The 25,647-nt window shown below is 38.4% G+C and overlaps 1 protein-coding gene across 26 annotated transcripts in view; it reads left to right on the top strand.

The window, feature by feature from the left end:
* The window catches only part of DTNB (dystrobrevin beta), a 244,904-nt gene that overhangs the window by 61,652 nt on the left and 157,605 nt on the right, over window positions 1-25,647 (top strand). For all 26 annotated transcript variants that reach the window (XR_009248268.1, XM_058682745.1, XM_058682732.1 and 23 more), the window contains 3 exons: window positions 8,725-8,879; window positions 20,871-20,976; window positions 25,306-25,472. Coding sequence is in view for 25 of the 26 variants with exons in the window: in XM_058682745.1 (XP_058538728.1) it covers window positions 8,725-8,879; window positions 20,871-20,976; window positions 25,306-25,472 (428 nt within the window). In the remaining variant the exon portion in view is untranslated. The remainder of the gene's footprint in view (window positions 1-8,724; window positions 8,880-20,870; window positions 20,977-25,305; window positions 25,473-25,647) is intronic.

Raw genomic sequence — 25,647 nt, 5'->3', positions numbered from 1 at the left:
TTTCTTTGCTTCCGATTTACTTAAAAAAAATTTTTTTTTAGTGTTTATTTATTTTTGGGAGAGACAGAGTGTGAGCGGGGAAGGGGCAGAGAAAGAGGGAGACACAGAATCCCAAGCCAGCTCCAGGCTCTGAGCTGGCAGCACAGAGCCCAATGTGGGGCTCAAACTCGCAAACTGTGAGATCATGACCTGAGCTGAAGTTGGAAGCTTAACCGACTGAGCCACCCAGGTGCCCTGCTTCTGATTTACTTTTAATATGGAGAAAACATAAGCAAACTTCTGAGCGTTCTATTTAAGGTATGAATGTAAGTGATGACTCCTGTATTATGAGAGAAGTACTGGAGCTTTTGTAGTGTGATTGGCAGTTTGTCTGCTGTGAGAATCCTTTTCTCCTTGGTTTTCCAAGTCTCAGCTATGTCCTGCTTCGTTGAGAAGGCTGAATAACAGCTTAGGTAAAAGTGAGCTATAACACTATATTGTAATATCCAATGATATTTGACTATTCACTTTCCTTCTGTTTGTTCCGTTGACTTTGTTCTCAGTTTCTCCATCTTCCTCCCATTAACTGCACTTTCTGTTTGTTACCTCTGTTAATGTTCCTTTTATTTATTTATTTTAAATGTTTATTATTTATTTTGAGAGAGAGAGCACATAGGAGCGCACGTAAGAGGTGGGAGGGGCAGAGAGAGAGAATCCCAAACAGGCTCTGCACTGTCTGCGCAGAGCCCTACGTGTGGCTTGATCTCACAAACCTTGAGATCATTACCTGAGCCAGAATCCCAGAGTTGGACATTTAACCGACTGAGCCACCCAGGTGCCCCATGTTAATGTTCTTTCTAAATTCAGTTTTCTAATTTATGGAATACACCTTAGTGTTTCTACTTTTCTTCCTTTTATTTTGATCTTTCTGCTTTTTCCCTTTTGTTTTAGATTTTTTTTCCTATAATTTTCTCTCCCCCCTTTTTTGTTTGATATATTTTTTGTTTTTTTTAGTTTCAAGATAGCATTTAGAACAACTTAAACAATACTTGTACTTTTAGCTTGAAACATTTCTTGATTGGTTTTTTCAGATCTCTCTTAAGAGAGTTTCTGTCTCCAGGTAATGTTCATTTATAGAAATAGTTCACTGTTATGGCCATTAGGGACTGTATCCTAGATTCACAGTTAACTGGGATCACATTCTAAATACCAGTGATTTATAATCAGAATACAGACTTTAATTATAAGCCTAATCAAAACTTAGTAATGTCAGAAACCCTAAAAATAACTCAGAGAACAAAACTTACAGACTGTAAAGCCTATTATTTATGAAATCATACTTGTCATTTAATTTATGGGATTTATTTACTTTGTCTAATTCTGCTGTTTGTTTTCTAGGAAATTTAGTCTCTTATTCAGACCTCACCTGTCTTGCATTAAAAGATAGGAGCAGATAATTTAGGGCTCCTGGGTGGCTCAGTCAGTGGAAGGTCCGACCCTAGATATTAGCTCAGGTCATGATCTCATGGTTTGGGAGCCTGTGTTGGGCTCTGTGCTGACAGTGCGAAACCTGCTTGGATTGTCTCTTTCCCCGTCCCTCTGCTCCTCCCCCACTCATGCTTTCTCTCTCTCTCTCAAAATAAATAAACATTAAAAAAAGGATAGGAGCAGATGATTCATGTAATTTATATTTAAATCCTTTAAAAACCTGGCACTCCCATTTTGAATGACAGCCTAACAGAATGTATCAGGGAGGCTGTGAAAATATCCACATCCATTGACTCAGTCTGTTTCTTGAGTTTACCCTGAAGAATTAGTCAAGAGTGTGCCCTAAGTTTTATGTATATTTGTTATGACATTTTTTTATAATATGTGAAAGCTTGAAACAGTTTTAGTGTCCAAAGCACAGAACTCAGTTACAGTCTGGGATACTTACATGATTGAATATAATGTCCTCAAATATGTGTTTCAGATCAAAATGCATAAATGTAATATAGTTTTAGGCAAAAATTTATTACGCACATAGAAAAAGAAATAATATGCCAAAATGATAACAGGTATTTTTTCTGTGTTATAGCATAAAAATGCTTTTGTAATAAGAATAATTTATATTACTTTTGGTTTTGCGTGTTTCTGATATACCGCACTTTGAGTAGTCAGAGAAAAGATGGCCTGAGTGCTGATTATGCCCAGAACTGGCAGTTCTCACCGACATTTCAATTGCTTGCTTCCTTCATATTTTACTAACAGCCTGTAGAGGGGCCATCCTTTGCAGTTCTAATGAAACAGATTCACTTGTTTAAAATTTAGCTTCCTCTGCAATAGTCTTTTAACTGCCTGTCACTGCATAGTTATCCTGGCTGGTTTCTATTAACCATCCTTTCTCATCATTAGATGGAAATGACGGTTTAATTTGAATGAATGATGCCCACATTTGCATTTCTCATATAACCAAAATGTTCTAGAACTGGAAGCAAGTAAGAGATAAGTCCTAAATCAATGTTTTGTCAAAAGGAAGGCCTAGAGGGGTGCCTGGGTGGCTCAGTTGGTTGAGCGTCCAACTTTGGCTCAGGTCATAATCTCTCAGCTCTGTGAGAGTTCGAGCCCTGCGTCGGGCTCTGTGCTGACAGTTCAGAGCCTGGAGCCTGCTTCTGCTTCTGTGTCTCCCTCTCTGTCTACCCCTAACCCACTTGCATTCTGTCTCCGTCTCTCTCAAAAATAAATAAACATTAAATTTTTTTTTTTTTTTCTTTTTAAAAAGGGAGGCCTAGAGACTTGTCTGAGGTAGTTCCTGGCTGAGTCAGCACTAGAGGTTCAGACTCCATCCTCTAGCCTCACTCTGACTTAATGAATGCTGTAGGACTGTTCATGAGTTTGGGAATAAAATATTTATTTGGATTTGGTTACATACAGGTATTTATAAATATACAGATGTGTATACATGTTTTTGTGGGTTAGATTACTCAATTGGTAGAAAGATGACAGGCGGTGAGAGTCATTTGCCAGGGAAAGCTAACATATGAAAGAAAATGGCATTCTGTTTATAGACTTGACTCTTTATTGTAAACAACCCTATCATCTTGCAGAAGTGTATGATTGGTTATATGGGGAGAAAAAGAGTGGATAGATGCAATGAGTAAAGCCAGGGTCGTTATCACCAGAATAAAAGGTTGAAACAGATGTGATGATGGTAGAATAGTAGAATTATTTTGCCATTACACAAAAGACAGAATTTTTTTTAAGTTTATTTATTTATTTTTCAGAGAGCGTGCACGCGTGAGAGAGAGCATGGAAGGGGCAAAGAGAGAGGGAGAGTGAGAGGATCCTAAGCAGGTCCTGCGCGATCAGTCCGGAGCCTGATGTGGGGTTCAGACTCATCAACTGTGAGATCATGACCTGAGCTGAAATCAGGAGTCAGCTATTTAACTGACTGAGCCACTCAGGCACCCCCAGAATATTTTTTAAAGTGTGTATACATATACATTTAGGGACTTGATTGTGGGTTTTTCACAAGGGAGAAAGCCTACATTTTAATCTGGAAACATCTAATGGGGAATTAGCATAGCTTTTTTCAGAGGTATATAAATAGAAAAAGAATTACTGGGGAAATTAACCAGTGTTCTGGGAAGTAATTTAGTCCCTTAATGCTGAAGGGTTGAGGGCTTTAATTAGAGGACTAGTTTAATTTTTTATTAATTTTATTGTCTCTTCTTTTTTTTAATGTTTATTTATTTATTTTGAGAGAGAGAGGGAGAGAGAGCATTCCTGAGCATGCAAGTCGGGGGGGGGGGGGGCAGAGAGAGGGAATCCCAAACAGGCTCTGTGCTCTCTGTGCTATAAGCACAGTGTGGGACTTGATGTCACCAATGATGAGATCATGATGTGAGCCAAAATCGAAATCAGACCCTTAACTGACTAAGCCACCCAGGCGCCCCTCTCTTACTTACTACTTTGGTGAGATCTTTGTATTTGTATATAGTAAATCACAGTAACTTCACTCATTGTTATGCTTCATTTAAGATTAAAAAAAATTTGCAGTACTTTTTTACTGTTTTTCTTACAGATAAAAGAAGCCTAATCTTTAAAAAAAAATGCTTTGTAAACCAATAACTCAAGCAATAATAAATTAACTTCACTGTGCCTTCAATTTGGGGGTCTGGCAGTATTTCTCTTATTAAATCAAACAAAGAAACATGTTCTGGTTCTCTTATAATTGTAACATGGCCCTATTAAGTGATAATTTCTTTTTTAGTGAATTTTTAAAAAATTTACTCTGAATATATTATAGGACATAGTAACAAAGTATGATAGAAAATAATACTTTTTTGAGGGTAAGGTTGGTCATTTTATTGTCAGTTATTTCCTTTGTTACTCTGAATGAGTTAGGTATAGATGTGTCAGTGCAAGTATATACACAGATGTTTTTGTAACTGTGAAGCTGTAGATATGTGTATTTATGTGCTGGGCAGCTAAAGTTTCTGGTCTTGGATATTTCCACCATTTAGTTAGCGGGTAGAACTTAATAACTTGCTAATTTATCAGTTATTGAATACCTTGAGTGGCAACAGAAAACTTAACCAACAGTGGCTTCAACACATGGGGATGTATTTTTCTCATGTAAAATTAAGTCCAAAGGCAGGTAGGTCAAAGTTGGTACCATGAGTTAAGGATGTCATCAAAGACTCAGGTCCCAGCCTCTCGTCCTGCTCTGCCATATGGCTTTCCTCCTTACGTTCATAATGTGACCGCTGCATGCCAGGCCTCACGTTCTCATTCGAAGCAGAGAGAAGAAAGAAGTGCCTCTCTCAGGAAAGCAGAAGCCTTCCTAGAAATCCACTTTAGAGTTACCTTGTACAAGAGAGACTGAGAAGTTGTTTTTCAAGTGGAGCACATTGCCATTCTCATCACCGTCAGAGTTCAGTTGGGGAGCAGGCAGGGGAAGGTAGATACTGAGTAGTAGGCATGTTGCCACATCCCATATCGACCCTTTGTTTTCGTTCAGATTTAAGGAATGATTATTTTCCTCATAAGACTAGCACCCAGCTATTTAAAAATGAAGTTAGGGGTGCCTGGGTGGCTCAGTTGGTTGGGCGTCTGACTTCAGCTCAGGTCATGATCTTGCGGTCCATGAGTTTGAGCCCGGCGTCGGGCTCTGTGCTGACAGCTCAGGGTCTGGAGCCTGCTTCGGATTCTGTGTCTCCCTCTGTCTCTGTCCCTCCCCTGCTTGTGCTCTGTCTCTCTCGCGCGCGCTCTCTCTCTCTCAAAAATAAATAAACATGAAAAAAAAATCTTTAAAAAAATAAAATACATAATAAATAAATAAAAATGAAGTTACTATGGTCTCCCCTCCTTCCAAGGGCATCAGTTTTTCACATAATTGGCAACATCTTCAAAGCGCTGTATCTGCAGTCCTGAGCTGTGGCCCAGTACTCCGGTTCTAACTACCTGCAGGATGGTTCTGCATGGACATTTGCTGATTGGTTCAAATAAACTTATGTGCAAAGATAAATATTTGTGTCTTCAGGGGTTTTTCTTGTTTTGTTTTGTTTTTTAGTCAGGGTTGTCATTTTCCCAAACTGGAAACTTAGAATAATAACCCTAACTTCTTAAATTCCTTTATTCCCTAATCCAGTTTGCCATCAGCAGGCGTTTCCTGCATTGAAATGTCTTGGAGGTGACCCTCCCCGCCGCCCCCAACCTTACTGTCACTACTGCAGTTCACACACTCGCTACCTCATTTGTGCCTCCTCCACAAGGTTTTGTAGCTGATTTCCCTAGTCCTGATTTTCCTTTTTTATCCATTCTGTTGGTCACTAACAGTCTCATTTTACAGAAACTTAGCTTTCTAAATATCTTTTCCCTTCGTAAGAGTTTTTAAACCAAATTCAAAGTGATTTCCTCTTTCAAAGTTTTCTTTCATGACAGATACGTTTCTTATTCTGTCTTTATTTCCCTTTATTTCTCAATCTAAATTGTCTCTCACTGAAGAATGTAGTATACTGTTTCAGTACACTGTTTCCTGCTTTACCCCCCCCCCCCCAAAAAAAAGATAACAAATTCCTGCCATAGACACTTGCCTCCTCTTCTCTGGTTGTGTCCCCCAGCCCCCACCTCCAACCTCTTTTGACCTCATCATTCTATACCTTTCAAGGCCTAGCTTCTAATTCCTTTCTTCTAGAACTTCCCTAACAGGTACTGCCTATGTGTTTTGTAACTATTCTAAACTACATTTTGAAGAAGTGTGGTGTGATAGAGTCAGGGAAGTATAACTTTAAAGTATAACTTTAAATCTTGACTTAGCTACTTACCAACTTCTTAACCCTAAGCAACTTAACCTTTCTAAGCTAGTTTCCTTATCTATAAAATTTAAATAATTATGTGTACACACATACACCTTTTTGTGAGAGTAAAATGAGGTATTGTTTAGTAATGTATAAGGCACTTAGTATTAGGGATTGTTGCTTGAAAACAAAAACCCAGGATAATAGTGTCTTAAACAAAGCTGAAGTTTATTTTTTTCTTACATAAAAGAAGTCCAGGGTTAGGTAGTCCAAGGCTGATGTGGTATTTCATTTGGGACCCAGGCTTTCTCTACCTTTGTTTTCTACCATTCGAGTGCATGACTTCTGTAACAAAATCACAGTTACCACATAGTCCAAGGTGGCTGTTGGAGCTCCAGCCATCATAACTACATTTCAGATAGCAAAAGGAGGAAGAGGATAAGGAAAGAAGGGCCTGATTTCCAGCTTAGTCAGCTTTCTTTAACCAACCTTCCTGGAATTCCCTCATAACCCTTCTGCTTATAGTCTCATTGGCTACCAGTTAGTCACATGACCATGACTTGCTAAAAGGAGGCTATAAGTTTTAATCTCTTAGTTGGGTGCATTGCTGTACAAAATAAAATTAGTGTTCTATTACTAGTAGAAAAGAGGATAATTAATTTTGGGTGGCTACAGGCAGCCTCAGCCATGGTTACAACCTGTTGTGGTGCTTGACAAATAGGCTTAACAGGCATCTTTATGTCTCTGTTCTTTCTGTTCCACTTAGTGTCAATTTAACACTTAATTCTTCTTTGCTTCATATGTATCTTTTTTTTTTTCAGCTACACTGAAAGTTTCTTGGGGGATAAAGACCCCCATCATACTTCTTTGTTGTGTTTCATGACACCTAGCAGAATGCTTGGCACTTGGACCACATAGAAGGAACTTAATATTTGTTTGTTGATTAATTGATTTTATCTTCCACTAGGATTGTAGTTCTTTTAGCCTCTCATTGAATCTCCCCACCCGCCATGAGTATTTAATACTTTTTCTGCAGCTACAAACTAACAGCTATTTAGAGAGCATATATTGTAGATTTTCATTCCTTTGATACTTTCTTGTTTTTTAATGTTAATGTTTTTTTTCTTTTCTTTTTTTTTTATTTTTTTTTAACATTTATTTATTTTTGAGACAGAGAGAGACAGAGCATGAATGGGGGAGGGGCAGAGAGAGAGGGAGACACAGAACCGGAAGCAGGCTCCAGGCTCTGAGCCATCAGCCCAGAGCCCGACGAGGGGCTCGAACTCACGGACCGTGAAATCGTGACCTGAGCTGAAGTCGCACGCTTAACCAACTGAGCCACCCAGGCGCCCCTAATGTTAATGTTTTTTAAAAGTTACTCTGTGGAGTTGATAATTTAACATTTTATCTTTCTTTAGTTAATATATTTCAAATGTATTTTTTTTTCTACACCTAGTGCTTCAGGATAAATACCTCGAATTAAACCTAAAGAATAATGCATATATAACATATATCAATTACATCTATATCTGTTCTATACTTATTAATTATGTATAGAATCTGACTTTTTAAAATGCCACACTTGGCAGGGCCTCAGGAAACGATTTTTTTGTGCATGTTTAACTCACCCATTTGTTTATAAGGAAGCTCAATACTTTGAAAAAAAGTTTAGGTCACATTTCTCTGACACATTGATTTTGAGCTGTTGGTGATTTTTCTTTTTCTCCCCGACTATGGATGAGAAGAGACGAAGAACTAACTGGAGAGAAAAGACTCTCTCTAACAAGATAAAGAAATAGTATTACTAGAAATTTCTTTCCCATCTGCTTGAGTCAGACTTTATGGTAAAAATAAGATCTTATAGTATCAAAGTATCTTGGGGTAGAAGAATTTATAGGAGTTCTTTTTATTCTACTTTGGAACTCACTGAATGGAATATTTTAAACACGTTTTATGCTTCCTTCAAATTTATTCCTTCACGGGAATACATTACATTAGTAGCATATGAATATATAAATATAATACAGTTTCATACCCCCAAATCAATATGCTAATATATTCATAAACCCAAGCATGCATATGTCTTATATAAACACATACATAAATGCTAAGAGATAAAGGTATGTTGCTACAAATTCTTCTTGGAACAAAGTTTGTTATAAATAAAATAAAAAGTTATGTATCATTCAGTTATGTACACTCAAAAAGAGGAGGTAGGTAGACATACATGAATCGTTATTGGGTTTAATATTTAGGTAGATATTAAGTGGGTGGGAGAGAGGGCTGGGCAGTAAAGGAACTATACAATGTTAATAAGAAGGAGAACACATATTAACTAAAAATCATAATAGCTTTATGGTACTTTTTAATGGTACTTTTTGACCAGTATACAAATAACATAGAGTCATTTATAAAAAGTTTATATTTCTTTCTAGTTTGACTTTATTTGGTTTTGTTCTCATAGATGTTTTCTCCCAGATGTCAGATTCCAATGGCTTAATGATATTTAGCAAGTTTGACCAGTTTCTGAAGGAAGTTCTGAAGCTCCCAACAGCTGTCTTTGAAGGGCCATCTTTTGGTTACACAGAGCACTCAGTCCGCACCTGTTTTCCACAGCAGGTAAGGACAGTTTTGTAGAATCTAGGACTAGAAGAGCACTCATCCATCCCTCCGCCCTTTATTAGATTTCACCAGATTGCTTCTAGTCTAGGGACATAAAGCCTTGGGTAGAGGAGGGAAAAGAGCTTTAAGTGGGAGGGGTGTGAAAAAGAGGGCAGACAAAAAATTCACCTATGAATTCTGGTTTGGGGGAGAGGGGAGTCTTTTCTGGAAAATGGTAACATATGTAAAATTTTAAATTACCAACATTTTAAAGAAAAATGTTGAAGATGAAGTGTTTATATTATTGCTACTGGACATATATTACTTGCCTGAATGAGTTCTTTCAACTGTGAAATAGAAGAATTTTGGCGTAAAACTCTATACAATACTGGGCCATTGTTTTCTCAGCACCAAAGGCAAGGAATGCTACACGGTTCTCAGCTGCCAGCTCAAAATCTCTCGAGGGTACACTCTCGTTTTTTTTTTGTTGTTGTTTTTTTTTTAAATTTTTTTAACGTTTATTTATTTTTGAGACAGAGACAGAGCATGAACGGGGGAGGGGCAGAGAGAGAGGGAGACACAGAATCAGAAGTAGGCTCCAGGCTCTGAGCCATCAGCCCAGAGCCCGACGCGGGGCTCGAACTCACGGACCGCAAGATCGTGACCTGAGCTGAAGTCGGACGCTTAACCGACTGAGCCACCCAGGCGCCCCTACACTCTCGTTTTCATGTGAAGAAACGATAGACTGGGTTTCCTCTTTATTTGTGAGTGTCCTTGTGTGATCCTGCCCTAGAGATTGTATGTGTGGATTCCTGAGATCTTAACTGAGTCTCAGGGGTCTCAGAGCAGAGTGGATGCTGGCAGTAGCTCCATTTGTGCAGGTAGACATGAGATAAAAGGAGCTTCATGCTAAGCTTAGAAAGTTCTGGAAAGGGGGGAATTACTGAAAAATCTGTGTTAAAACTAATGAGTAAAAGATTAATGGAAGTAGGATATTGACATAGTCTGAAAGCATCTCCTCATAAGGTATTTATTTTTTATTTAAAAATTTTATTTATTTGAGAGAGAGAGAGAGAGAGAGAGAGAGAGAGAGAGAGAGTGTGCATGCATGTGTGCTCAAGCAGGAGAGGGGCAGAGAGAAGGATCCCAAGCAGGCTCTGTGCTGTCAGTGCAGAACCCGACGTGGGGCTCAATCCCATGAACTGCAAGATCATGGCCTGAGCTGAAATTAAGGATTGGATGCTCAACTGACTGAGCCCTACCATAAGATGTTTATTAATTATGAAAGGAAATGTAGTAACATTAGAAAGTTACCATGTTACAATAGAGAAACCTGTCAGATTGACATTAACCGAGTGATCAAAGTCCCTATCACCGGCGAAGGGACAGACTGATATCCTTGCCTCCTGAGCGAATGCACCAAGATGTACCCAGTATTGCTGTTGTGGTACTTGGGCCAGAAAAGCACAGCCTGAGTCTCCTCTTCCCTTCCCCCCCCCCCCATTTTTTTATGTTTGGTTTTATTTTTTACAGTTTTATTGAGATGTAATTCACATATAACATTGTAAAAGCTTAAGGTGTACAACATAATGATTTGAGATTTGTATATCTTGCAAAACAGTTATCACAATAAGTTTATTAACATCTGGCCTGAGTCTCATCTTGAGGAACCATCTGACAAACCCAACTGAAGATAGTTCTACAAAATAACTGGCCTATACACTTTAAGAATGTCCATGTCATGAAAGACAAAAAAAAAAAAAAACAAAACCAAAAAAAAAAACCCGAAAAAAACCAAAAATCTGTTCCAGGTTACAGGAATCTAAAGAGATAAGAAAAACCCAATGCAGTTTATGATCCAGAGTTTCCTTTTTGTTATAAAGGACACTGTTGGGACAATTGAAAAAATCTGAATACGTTTTGTAGACTAGAGAGTAGTATTTTGTTATTAAATGTTAATTTCCCGATTTTGATATTTGTATTAAATTATGTGAGAAAATAACCTTGTTTTTAAGAAATATAGGTATTTAATTTAAGGGTAAAGGGGCATCTCTTCTGCAGTGTTAACATTTGAGAAATCTTGGTAAATGGGAAATTTTTTTGTAATCTTATGATCTTTCTAGAAGTCTGAAATTATTTAAAAATAAAAAGTTAACACATAAAAACAACAAATCTAAAAGTTTGAGGACTGAAAGAACATCATAAATCAGATCCTCCTGATCTGTGATACTTGGATTCACAAAAGAAGCAAAAACAAACACACACATACCTTTTTTTTCTTTTACATTTAAAGTTAAGAATTCATATTTATTTGAACTCAGACTTTCAAAAACTATTTTGTAATTTGTTTAGAGATTACTCATTAGCTTTAGCACCGAAAGTGGCACCCATAATACTGGTGAGTTATTTTTAGTAAGTTCTGAGGAGATGTTCTTCCAAATTTGTACATACTTTGGCTTATTGTTTTTGTGGAAATTTGCCTCTGCGCATACTTTATGTCTTTCTCAGTATAAATGACAATATCAGCTTTTAGCACAGTAAAAATAGCTCTGTGCTTCATTTTATTCTAGTATAGTTTGCGTTTTCCCCATAGATATGCATTTCTAAATGAGATGAGGCTTTCCATACATATCCTGGTACAGGAATGTCCTTCAGGTATTAAAATGCCCTGAAGCGATGTGAGGATGAGTGTGATAAAGAAACTACAAACATTTTCCATTGATTTTAATTTATTTTTTAAGTAGGCTTCACGTCCATTGTGGAGCCCACTGTGGGGCTTGAACTCACAGCTGTGAGAACTGAGTTGAGATCAAGAGCCAGATGTTGAACCGACTGAGCTACACAGGGGCCCCAGACAGTTTTCACTTAGAATTCCTCTCGGTGCTACTGCTTTAGTAGTACCATTACATTAAACGGTTGCCCCCACAATACTCTGGGGTGATCATATCTGATGTACATGTGGCTTTTCACACAAGATACTTCCTGGAGGTCAGGCTAAAACTTGATCAAGTCCTGGAATGCTACTGTTAAGTAAAGTGTGTCAGAATGAATGGGGAGGGGAATTTATACAAAGAAGTGTCTGTGAAGAGTAACATCTGACCAGTGGATGACAGTTATGTGGGGTTTTAAACCTAAAGTAACCTTTGATCTGATTGTAACGTGAGGACTATAATGAGAATCTAGTACTGGAACGACAGTTTAAAATGTTGAAGAATATACAGAAATTTCCAGCTGTTAATCCTAGGATTCTCCAGATCACCTTCTGCCTTTATTGTGAGGCTTTTGAACTTACAGCTTGGCTGTTGCTTCTTATCTGCCTCTGATTCCTATAAAAAACTCAGTCTGTGCTTTGGTATGTGCCAAATTTGAAAAAGTCAGAGCAGCATCTCAGGCTAGAGGAAACTTGAGCTTTCCGTGGTCTGTAAAGATGGCCCAAAAAAGGACCCTCAAAAGAAAAAGAAACTACTGATAGAATGACCAAAAATATGAGACTTTGGACAGAGGTTCATGCAGCAAGAGTTAAATCCAATGAGTTTTGGGTTTCTTTTTGAAAATGGGCTTTTCCTGTATGGTTTATTTTCCTACCTATGTGTTTTTTAACACGAGTTAACTTATCCACCATCAGATAGCGAGAGAACAGGGTCAGTGTAAAGTGGAAATTGCTCTGTTGATTCACGTGCAGTTTTCCCAGCATATTAATGTTCTGGGCTGAGCAAAAAAGTGATCACAATGAAAGAGAATGTAGGACTGTTTTAAGAAAGAAGTGGAAAACCTGCAGAAGTACCTTTCTCTGGTGAAAGAAGCGGCTGGTTTGCAGGATTCATGAACTGCTTCACTTCTGTAGTATTAAGGGGTGAAACTGTGGATGCACAAGAAAGATGTGTGAAGACATTGTTTTTAGGACCCCTCACACCTGTGCTACAAAAATTGATTGATGGAGTTAGCTATTCCCTGGAGCCCGTATTTAGTTTTGATAAAATTGATCTGTGTTACAAGTTGTATGCCCTTATTATAAAGAAGGGAAAAAATGACTCAGGACTTAGGACTGAAAGGTATCATCTGATAGTGACCTTGTTGGCAGTGCCTGTGAGAGATTTAATTGTGCTATTAGTGTTGCTGTTGTTTTGTTCTCTGTTTACAAGGTGGCATCTGTTTTTAGGTTTGTGCCAACCCTGTTTTTTCTCATATACCTTATTTTTAAATCCACTGCTTTGCAGTATGCAGCTTTTCAGTGATGTCTGTGTTGCATTACAGGAGAAATTCTTGAATTTTTCAAATGATGTGAAGAGAATTACGTGTTTCTTTATTTTAATATAGCTTGAATTCTTTTCTAAAAAACAATTTTGCCTGCTTTTCACAAACAGACCCCAAAAAAGATGTTGGACTTAACATAGTTTTAAAAACACAACAAATATTAAAGGCATTTATAAGCTAATTCAGCAGAACACATCCACTGGAATAGCTAAAATCCAGACTGACAACTAATGTTGGTGAAGATTTGGAGCGACTAGAACTCTCATATGAGCCACTTTGGAAGATGCTCTGGTGGTTTCCTATAAACCTCAATATCAAAGATTCTTTTATCAGTTTCATAAACATCTGAGGTGTCCGTAATAAGCCACTGGAGTGAAGTTAATTCAAGAAATAGTATGCCTGGAATTTGTTTCAAAATATTCCATACTGAAAGAAGTGTGAAGGCATAAATTAAAATTAGTCATTATTGAGAATTGTTGAAGCTGGGTAACAAGCATATTATACTATTCTCTCTACTTTGGTATATTTTAAAATTTTTAGAAAAAATCTAGCTGTTTATTTGTGCTAATGATTATTGTCTGTATAAAGCACAGTGTTAACATAGCACCTCAAGGCTAATATTTTGGTGGGTAGACCAGGTATATTGATTTTTCAGTGTTTGTAAACTAACAAACTGACTTTAGAGACTTAAAAGTTATTAAAAAACAAGCAGTGAATATGTTAAATCTCTCCCCAATTTTTCTAAACTTCAGAGTTTAAGGATGAGTTCTGTTTCTCCTTAAAAAGATGATTGCTATTTGTTGTGCTATTTATTTTTTAGGTTCATATTGACTTTAGTTTGAAGTGTTCAGTCCACCCTGCAGAGGATCTTAAACTTGATGTCCGTCTTTATGGAAGACTGAATGAGTAGGGGAGAGAGGGAGATGGGAAGGGAGCGGTGCTCTTTCACTGGGTGTTGGGACTCTCCGTGATTCATGGGGAGGTGGGCAGTGGGTAGAAATGGGATTACATTATCACCAGTGGATTTTTCAGAACAGCAACAGTATTTCTTGTGCCTGGAGATGTCCTCTGGCTATACTTTGATCCGCATATCCTCTTCTGCTACATGCCAAAATGACTTTTCTCCCCACTCCATCTTTGAAGTGAGACATTTTCTGGATGTTCTGACTTTGTTTTCCTGGACGTTGTATAAAGTTTGATAAGAATTACCTGGTGCGTGTATATGTGTATTTCATAGGAATTCCAATTAAGCAGATTTTACAATCTCCATCAGCAGTCCCTCATTACCAAGATAATCTAGTTGGGTAATTACCATGTTTCATTGATTTGAAGACACTCTTTCACACCTTACCATCTCTGATATCCAGGTACCTCATACAGACACTAATATCTTACAATTGCACTTGGCCAGTAGTTATGATGGGTTGTCTTTTCTTGCACATGTGTGAACTTGGTCAGAGCTGTTCCTGTTGTCACTTCAGCTGAATTATGTCTACATTTGGTCCTGCGTATGCTGTCATTTCAAATGATATTAGCTCTCACTGAAATGCCAATAACCCCTGACCTTCTTTCTCTCCAATAGAAGCCCTCATATTTCATACCCCAGATAAAATAGCCCTTCTTCTTTGATGCTCTGAATCTTTCATTGTAGGATTAATTGTTCCTCTTCTGCATTCCCATGGCGTGTTATATCTAGTTCACTTACGCCCTGAAGGGATACACCTTGATCTCCTTCAACTTTATATCCCTGTGACTAACAGTGTCTGGAAAATGATTGATGCTTACTAGAGATTTGTTGGATTAAATGATTTAAATCAAATATGGCATGAGAAAGTTTCTTGGTTTGAATTCTAACTGAAAGCTTAAATCTCATGGATGTATCTGAAACCTTGTTGTTGTTTTCATTGATATTTTTATTCTGTGATTTTCTCAAATGAAACAGTCTTTGCAGTGAGGAAAATATAGTATTTCAGAAGTACTGAAGTTTCCCCCATTTTTTAACCATAATAAATAAAATCATCTCTAACAAAGAGCACAGCAGGGGTGCCTGGGTAACTCAGTCCGTTGAGCGTCCAACTTTGGCTCAGGTCATGATCTCACAGTTTGTGAGTTCAAGCCCCACATTGGTCTAGCTGCTTGTCAGCACAGAGCCTGCTTCAGATCCTCTGTCTCCCCCCCCGCCCCGCCCTTCTCTGTCCCTCTCCTGCTTGTGCTCTTTCTTTGTCTCCCAAAAATAAACATTAAAAAAAGAGCACAGCAGCATGATATTGTTATGTCATTACAAAGTACTTTAATTTTTCAAGTTCAAAATAAATTTGTGATATGGTCAAATTCAGTGTCTAATAATAATCAAAAGGCTGACCCATAGCACTGGTCCTATAACCAGTTAATTTATGTTTGTCCTGGTCAGACAAAATATTTTTAACTCTACACAAAAGTTTGTATAAAAATATTTTAATCTAGAAGACTTTAAAAACACTTTTAAAAATGTTTCAGGTTTGTTAACCGTATGTCATTCATGGTTTTACTGATTACCAAGTAAGTCAGAGCAATGAATAAGAAATACTTACCTGTTGGGGAACCTGGATGGCTCAGTTGGTAGAGCATGTGACTCCTGATCTCGGGGTTGTAAGTTCAAGCCCCACATTGGGTACAGAGATTAAAAATAAAAGTCTTTAAAAAAAAAAAACAAAAAACTTACCTGTTGCCCATAAGGAAATAGGAGGTTTTAATGGAAATGATGAGGCTGGAAATTGCACCTGTGATGACCCAATGCTAAACTAATTTACTTGTTTTCTCATGTTGTTTTAGTGATACTGGATTTCTTATTTTTAAGGGGTGGTCTCTACCCCCTTTTTTTTTTTTTTTTTTTTAAATTTTTTTTTCAACGTTTTTTATTTATTTTTGGGACAGAGAGAGACAGAGCATGAACGGGGGAGGGGCAGAGAGAGAGGGAGACACAGAATCGGAAACAGGCTCCAGGCTCCGAGCCATCGGCCCAGAGCCTGACGCGGGGCTCGAACTCACGGACCGCGAGATCGTGACCTGGCTGAAGTCGGACGCTCAACCGACTGCGCCACCCAGGCGCCCCTCTACCCCCTTTTAAAACAGGGAAAATGTAGTCATGGGTAGAGGGAAGGAGGTGAGAATGGCTCTAGGGTAATAATTGTCAGTATTGAGGATTAGAATAACAAAGGGCAGGAAGGTAGATGACAAAAAGAAATGCTTACTTCCAGGGAAAAATATATATGAGTACACACAAGGATAGAAACAGCCTCAGTGTTTTATAGAGGAAGGCAGAGATAAATCATGGCATCTCAGCTCAGTGGATCAGGCAGCTGTTAAAATGATTAGAAATGAAGACCTTGTAGCAAAACAATTAGTATTTTAAAAAAAGTTAAGTGAAAAAACATTATATATTTTTATCTACCCTATGTACATAATTACATAGAATCATATGTACATTTACAGGGAAATATAGGAAAATGAGAATTGTGGGAAGCAGTTTTTGCAATTTTGTTGTAGTTTTTGTTATAAATACTGTGCTATAAAAATAGAGAAAAATGCGGGCACCTGGGTGGCTCAGTCGGTTGACCGTCCGACTTCGGCTCTCACAGCTTGTGAGTTCGAGCCCCACGTTGGGCTCTGTGCTGACAGCTCAGAGCCTGGAGCCTGCTTCGGGTTCTGTGTCTCCCTCTCTCTCTGCCCCTAACCCACTCGCATTCTGTCTCTGTCTCTCTCAAAAATAAATAAACATTTATAAAAAAAAGGTTTTTTTTTTTTAAATAGGGAAAAATGCAAAGAATGTGTTCAACTCAAGGATGAAAAACAAAACAAAAAAGGAGAAAAAAGTGCTAACTGGTCATTTACACAGTCATTTACTAAATCACGGAATTTTTGAGCTGAGAGGTCTAGCACAGCAGTTCTCAAACTTTTTGGTCTCAGGACCTCTTTACAATAAAAATTATTGAGGACCCTAAAGAGCTTTTGTTCATGTGAGTTATTTCTATTAATAGTTCTATACTAGAAATTAAAATTGAGAAATTAAAGATATTGTCATGTAAAAATAACAATGAGAAGTCTGTTAAATCTTAAATGTTTTAATGAAAAAAAGCTATATATTTGAAAACATTTTTATGAAAAACTATATATTCGAAAACATACTGGGGCGCCTGGGTGGCGCAGTCGGTTAAGCGTCCGACTTCAGCCAGGTCACGATCTCGCGGTCCGTGAGTTCGAGCCCCGCATCAGGCTCTGGGCTGACGGCTCGGAGCCTGGAGCCTGTTTCCGATTCTGTGTCTCCCTCTCTCTCTGCCCCTCCCCCGTTCATGCTCTGTCTCTCTCTGTCCCAAAAAAAAAAAAAAAAAAAAAATATATATATATATATATATATATATATATATATATATATGTTTTCTTTTTTTTTTCAACGTTTTTTTTTTGTTTTTATTTTTGGGACAGAGAGAGACAGAGCATGAACGGGGGAGGGGCAGAGAGAGAGGGAGACACAGAATCGGAAACAGGCTCCAGGCTCCGAGCCGTCAGCCCAGAGCCTGATGCGGGGCTCGAACTCACGGACCGCGAGATCGTGACCTGGCTGAAGTCGGACGCTTAACCGACTGCGCCACCCAGGCGCCCCTCGAAAACATATTTTTATGAAAAAAGCTATATATTCCAAAACAAAAAAATTTAACAAGAATGCCATGGTTCTACATTTTTGCAAATCATTTTAATATTTGGCTCAGTTGAAGATAGCTGGATTGTCCTGTCTGCTTATCCTTTCAATCTGTTGTGATACGTTGTTTTAGTTGAAGTGTAGAAAGAAATCTGGCCTCACGTGGCGAGGAGTTGGGAAAGGGAGGAGTGCTTTAGTAGCTTTTTCAGATGGTTGTGAATCTGCCGCCTTGCCTCTGGAATGCCCACTGTTTGCCTATAAGAGAATGAGATTGAAAAGGGCAAATAATGCCTGAGAATTCTATGAAAATAGCCCCAGCCTCAGGGACTCATTGCAAATGTTTTAGGAACCAACAGGGCAGCTTCTGAACACACTTGAGAACTACTGCTCTACCTTTGATAGGTGAGAAAACTGAAACCAGAAGGGTAAGCGATTTTCCCCAAATCACATGGTTTATTGAAGACGCTACTGGGACACAGTTCTGGTTTCATTCCTCATGATTTTGGAGGACTTCACATCACAGTATGACCTTAGAACAACTTTTGTAAGCTGGCCCTGAGCATTTTTATCAGGGTCTAATGAGATGTCATATATAATTGTTCCTTTTCATCTCGAAGATTAAAAAAGAAGCCTCCATGATAGGTGAGTCAAAACTTGTTAGAGAAAGTAGCATTAGAATTACAGGTAGACTTGTAAAAATTAATTTTAATGTAAGATATAAAGTAACAAATTAGATATAAAATATATAGAAATATTAATTAAAACATACATTTAAGTTTTGGTTCCTACCTCTTGCTAGCTAAAAAACACTTCTTAGTATCTTCTTTCTCAGTAATGTTACGGGGACACTTTTCATTTTTTTGTTGCTTTGTTACGGTTATGTGCATATCCATAGGAAGAGGCATTTTCTATATCTGGACCTCCATTCAAATGTTTGGTGACTTTCTAGTTTTGTTTTTAATGTTGTTCACTCATTCCTCCGAGATTCCACTGAGGTGTCAGAAACGTTAGGGACTTGGATGCCTGAGATGGAAAACACTTTGGAAAACTTTATTTAGCCTAATTGAGTAGATATTTTTCAAATTTCACCCACGCACAGATATCTATAAAGGGCCTTTGTATGGTAGGTTCTTACTATTATCACCCTCATTCAGCCCTCTTGCTCGCCCCTTCCCTCCCTTAATTCAGTGATGGCCTCCAGCCTCTGTCCTGAATCTGAGGCTTTCCTTCCTCTTTCTTCATCTTTTTTGAGTTTTATTGCAAAAGCCTTTCTTGTTCTACATCTACTTTATCCTCCCTTTTCTGTTCCCTACTTACCAGTTTCTTTTTTTTTTAAGATTATTCTTAATAAGAATTATCTCCAATTTACATACAATGAAACCAAGATTCTCATATTTGCCAAAAAGATACACAGAAGTGAGTCTGTAGTCTCCTGTTTGCATGATGGAACCATCACTGCAAAGGTGTCACGGTGGATCGGATACAAATGCTGGAGGCCGCCATCCTCCTGACTAGCCACCCCGGTGCCTTCACTTGTTGCTTCCAATTTGAGGTGAACGGATTAGTGGTAAAAATCACTTGTTTTATAATATACTGGCAAAATCTTTGAGTCGGCTCTAACCAATTTTGTCCTTTTTTTTCCTTCCTGAAATAAAGTATTTTAAAGTTTTATGGGGAAACACTCCATTTCATATACCCTGTTTTTCACCTCAAGAAAAGGTGGTGGGACTGAGAACGTAGTTACTTGGGAGAGTGAGATGAGATTCTGGGTGCCTTTTGGTGTCCACATGCTCCAGTCCTCATTCCCTCCCCCTGCCTTTGAATGGTGAGACCAGGGCTTATTAGAAAAGCACTACTTACTGGGCCTGTATCTCCTGCTCTCCTGTGTTCACCCTTTTGTCTCTGCCCTTCTTTAGGAATAAAGTTGGAAGTGGGGGCCTCCGTGTCCAGGTTATAATCATAGAGCTCTCCCATCTCCAAAGCAGGAAAGGTGCTTTGTGGGTTAGAGGAAATAAGGAAAATTCATTAATTTGAAAATTTTTGATAATCTGTTCTATCTATATCTCATGGCTCTATTTTTTCTAAACTGTTTTCTGATTTTTTTGTATCCAGTGGAATGTAATTATACCGGTGTTTCACACACAGTGGAAGCTTCGTATGTATTTGTTTAAAAGAGAGAAATAAAGATGAAACAGAAAAATGCAGTCTAGCTGGGGAGATGATGTAATGGGGGGGGGGGAGTGATGGACATTGGATGTTTAGGCTCTAATTTCATCCAATTCTTCCCTTTAGTTTTCTTTCTTTCTTTCTGTACAAGAAAGTTGTTAAATGATGTTTAAGAGTGTTTGCCCCTCACTGCAGTATTTATTTAGTGATAACACACCAATGTTATGAAATGCTGGAGATACGGTAAACAATAAATGGAGTAGTTCTGCTTTCACTGATTTTTTTAATGTTTATTTATTGTTTTATTTTGAGAGAGAGAGCGAGTGAGAGCAAGCATGGGAGAGGAGCAGAAAGAGAGGTAGAGAGAATCCCGAACAGGCTCCACACTGTCAGTGGGGAGCCTGACTTGGGGCTTGATTCCATGAACGCTAAGATTATGACCTGAGCGAAAATCAAGAGTCGGGCACTTAACCACCTGAGCCACCCAGGCGTCCCTCACTGATGTTGTTTTATAATAAGGTGTGGGATGTCTGTCTCCCCCACTGGTTAACATAAATAGTAGTTTGAAGGACAGCTGAGTTCCTGTGCTGGCTTTGTGTCCTGTTTGAGTAGGACCTTCACAAGTCATATAAATGCTTCTTTATTTTCTCATCTGTAATATGAAGTTAGTAATAATACCTAACCTATTTACCTGGTACAGTTGTTTTAAGACTCAAAATAATGTGTGTGGAAATGCATGTGACTATTGTAGTGACATACAGTATGTTGCATTGTCTCTAGTAATGTAAAATATTGTATTTTGCTATGGAACTTCACAAGGATTTCATTACAACTTGGTTGGGAGAATTCTAGATCAACGTAATTTTGGAATTCATTAATAATATAAAGTATGTTTGCTCTTCTTCTCTTTACAGAAAAAGATCATGCTAAATATGTTTTTAGACACAATGATGGCCGATCCTCCCCCCCAGTGCCTTGTCTGGCTACCTCTCATGCATAGGCTTGCCCATGTTGAGAATGGTAAGCGGAACTTTTATCATTCAGTTTCTTGTGCTATAGGAAATACACGAGCTGATAGTATTTTGTAATGTCCTTAGCTATTACCATTGAAAATTATTAAAAAAAAAAAAAAAAAAAAAAAAAAAAAAAAAGAAAATTATAATTGACATTGGTTGTCACTCTGTCATTTGGATTTGTGATTTTAGCTTTCAAAAGAGGGATATTTCTTTTTTTTAATTACAAGTTCATTTATTTTTTTAATGCTTATTTTACTTTTGAGAGAGAAAGAGAGAGAGACAGACAGACAGAGCATGAATGGGGAGGGGCAGAGCGAGAGGGAGACAAAGAATCTGAAGCAGGCTCCAGGCTCTGAGCTGTCAGCACAGAGTCCGATGCGGGGCTCGAACCCACGAACTGTGAAGTCAGACACAGGTGAAGTCAGACACTTACCCTACTGAACCACCCAGGCGCCTCGATGGATATTTATTTCTTAAAGAAAAGTAAGGGAAGGGGACTTATTACTTAGGGTACCAAGAAATAGTAATATCAAACTTTGTGGTTCACACTCTTGGCTTTTCCCCCTGAGATTTCAGGTGATTGTTTTCTACTTGAACCGACCTGATTTACCTATGCCTTCCTTTTTTCCTTTAATTTATAAAATTCATAGTTCTAAAAAATTGCATATATGCAGTATCACCCACTAAAATTATAATGCTTTTAGAGTAGTTTCAAGGAGAATAGCTAAGGTAGGATTTGGTACTTCATACATCTTTACTTCTTCCTTTACTATTTTACCTTGAATTACTCTCGGTATCTTTTCCAGGAATTTGACTAAATCTGTTTTGCTTAAAATGACAGTTATCTCTTAGTAACTTCTTAATTTTTTCTTCTGCTGTTATCCATTTATCTCATTGTTTAGGTTGTCTGAGTTTGTTAAAGGAAAGGCTGAAGTTTTTTATGTAACCTCCCTCCTTCCTCTCCGGGCCTTTGCCTGTATCTTATTCCGCCAAAGAGAACCAGTAACAAGTGAAAGGAGCTAAAAAGCAGAGCCCCTTTTCCCTTTTTAAGAATGAAATACACTTCCATACTCTTTTTATCTTCTCTCTGTCCCATCCATATCTTCTGTTTTTAAACCTCTCAGCCTTTTGCCCCACTGTGGCTTTAGTTCACAGGTACCTTAGATTCAGGATTATTTAATTAAAGGTCGAGAATCTCTTGACTAAACTAAAACAGTTAAATAATTTTTTAACAAGATTTTTGGATAGAGATTTATACTGTTAAATTATTACAGTATTATTAGTTCTTTTGGAGGCAATACTTTTAACCTGAAGTGTTTTAGTACTTTTATATTCAATTTGTTTTCATGAAATCATTTTGTATTTGCTATGCCAAGTAGAAAGAATCTCTTTTGTTCTGATTTTTTTGTTATCATTGTGAACATTTTACTGTTACTTTGTATATAGTGTATTACTTGTTGATTACATTCTTATGAGGTTAGTGATATTTTCCTCAGCGACAGAGAAATAGTATGAACTCATTGCAATATCTTAAAAATAAAACATGTTATCTATCACGGTAACATTTATCTACATATCTTAATTTTTATGGCGGGAAGTAAATTCTAAAATTATGGTATTTCTATATATTTATATATGGTATTTTTGTTGTTGTTTGGGCTTTTTCTATGGACTTCATCGCTGGAATCATACTGAAGTTACTATTAATAAGGACAGATATCTATTTGCTTAAGCAGAAGTTGCACTTTTTTAATTGAAAAATCCAAGCATATAATATATAAGAAGGTACAACATGATGTATTCTTCCAAAAAGAATACTTTTACCAAAACTTGATCTTATTTATAATTGACCCAGTACATAGGTGATCCTTTCCTTATTCTGGCTCTCCTTTCCATCTGGTCAGCCCCTTATACTATCTAATGTAAGTGTTGGCTCTTGACTGGTGTAGAAGAAAAGAAAAATCACATAGACATGCATATTCATCCAAGATTATCAGAATATACTTGATAATTTAATATTAATATACATATATTTAATATGTATATATTTTTAATTTTTTTGAATGTTTATTTTTGAGAGAGAGAGAGACAGAGCATGAGTGAGGGAGAGTCAGAGAGAGGGTGACACAGAATCTGAAGCAGGTTCCAGGCTCTGAGCTGTCAGCACAGAGCCCGATGTAGGGCTCGAACTCATGAGCCGTGAGATCATGACCTGAGCTGAAGTCGGACGCTCAACCGACTGAGCCACCCAGGTGCCCCTATATATTATTTAATATTAACTGAAAGTTATATAGAATTATAAATTCTGATATGCTGATGTTGACTGTGTTGATATTAGCTCCAGATTGATTTGAGAGTAGTGTTCTTTGGTGGAACTTTACTAGATTGTATAGTTTTAATTTGGAGCACAGAGTCTTATCAGCACTTTCATTATTCCTTAGAAATATCTTGATGACAAAATGCTTGAATTTCTTAGAGGAATTATGTCCTTTGGAGTTCTTATTCTTGATTTTACTTTTTATAGTCTTTAATGATCTTGTTACATTGTTTTCTTCACCAAGTGCTCCTTTTTTTTTCCCCCCCTGAGTCTTGATGTACATTTTTGGAAACAGAACCCAAAATCCTTATTTTATTTTTTTGAGAGAGAGAGAGGGTGCAAGTGAGCGAGGGGCAGAGAGAGAGGGAGAGAGATGTGGGGCTTACTCGAAGTGGGGCTCTAGCTCACCTGATGTGGGGTTCAAGCTTACCTGAAGTAGGGCTTGAACTCACGAACTGTGAGATCGTGACCTGAGCCAAAGTCAGATGCATAACCGACTGAGCCACCCAGGCACCCCCCAAAACCCTTATTATTGAAATAAGATTGGATTTGTATACATATTGCTAAAAAGAGTTATTCAAGTGAAGATTTGAATACTATATGCCCTTTTCCTATTGACTTCCATTTCTTGTGTTCAGAATTGAATTGCCAGAGGGAACAATTATGTTACCAACACTTAAAAGAATAAACAACTGTCTTTAATATACAGTTATGCATTGCCCACTTCCCACTCAGTGAACTGGATGTTCAGGCTGTAAGAGAATCCCAGCAATCTCTATGAATCCTGACTGCTACCTGGCAGGTTTGCATAAGGTGACATGCTGTATGAACGGAGAAAAGGGTGACAGGTCCCTAAGATTCCCTTCCTCCAAATCCCCGCTGCTTTGTTGGTCTAGAGTACTTTATTTTACTGTTTTGCTACTTAGAACTCTTACCTAAAACTAACATGGTAATATGTCTAGCCTTACTTTTTTTTACCAGTAACCACAAACTTGTGCCCAGGCATGTTGTAGCATTTAGTTCAGCCAACATTTGAAGGCCTTCAGTTGAAAGTACTGTGTAAAATACCATTTTCAGGTAATAGAGACCCATAGTATATCATTCCAGGTGTTATTAGCAAAGGAAACAAATGTCTGTACAGCTGACAATGATAAATCTCTTTAAAAAGCAATGGGTTTGAAAAATAAATTTTAGACTGAAACTTTCTCTTCTTATATATTTATCTGAATTTGAGAAGCATGAGTCTCGTTTTAAAGAAATTGGTTATTTTCTTTTTTTTTTTTTTTTTTTTTTCAACTTTTTTTTTTTTTAATTTACTTTTGGGACAGAGAGAGACAGAGCATGAACGGGGGAGGGGCAGAGAGAGAGGGAGACACAGAATCGGAAACAGGCTCCAGGCTCCGAGCCATCAGCCCAGAGCCTGACGCGGGGCTCGAACTCACAGACCGCGAGATCGTGACCTGGCTGAAGTCGGACGCTTAACCGACTGCGCCACCCAGGCGCCCCGAAATTGGTTATTTTCTAAGGTGAATTGGAATGTAATTGTCTTCTCTTTAATGTTTATTTATTTTGAGAGAGAGCGAGCAAGCGCGTGTGCACGTGCAACACATGAGCAGGGGAGGGGCAGAGAGGGAGGGAGACAGTCTCAGCAGGTTCCATGCTCAGAGTGGAGCCCGACAGGGGGCTCAGTGTCACCGCCAGGAGGTCACGGACTAAGCCTGTATCAAGAGTTAGAGGCTTAACCTATTAAGCCACCGGGCACCCCTGGAATGTAATATTGTAACTTGAAAACCTTTTCTCATTTCTTGTTTTCCCCCCTTATTCTAGTAAATGGCGGCTCAGTTAACTAGGAGGCGCTTCAGAGTTTTCAGCGTTAGTGTTGTTTTCACTTTTGCTTTTTTGCGTTAGGTGTGGTTTTCCAGTGTATTGACTTGACTCTCCGAGTGAAAGTAAGATAACTTGCTTCTCCTCCTCTCCCGCCCCTTCTCCCCTGCCCTGCTGTCTGCCTGCCACAAGTCTTCCACCCCGTGGAGTGCTCCTATTGCCGGTGTGAGAGTATGATGGGCTTCCGGTACCGATGCCAGCAGTGCCACAACTACCAGCTCTGCCAAAACTGCTTTTGGCGTGGCCACGCCAGCGGCCCTCACAGCAACCAACACCAGATGAAGGAGCACTCCTCCTGGGTAACTGCTTCGTGTGTCAGTCCGGGTCCCCCGCTGTTCCTCTTTCATCGCCAACAGCACCAGGAGGGTCTCCCGACAGGTCCCTGGCAAAGAGGGACGTGGTGCAGTCAGATCTAGGTGCCAACACTTGGGATGGGTTGCGAGCGTGTTGCGCTTCATCACCTGATTTTACAAG

Source organism: Neofelis nebulosa, chromosome 9 (genome assembly GCF_028018385.1).
Source record: "Neofelis nebulosa isolate mNeoNeb1 chromosome 9, mNeoNeb1.pri, whole genome shotgun sequence".
NCBI lineage: Eukaryota > Metazoa > Chordata > Mammalia > Carnivora > Felidae > Neofelis > Neofelis nebulosa.
Note: the sequence above shows the minus strand (reverse complement) of the source record. Positions and strands in the feature narration are given on the sequence as shown.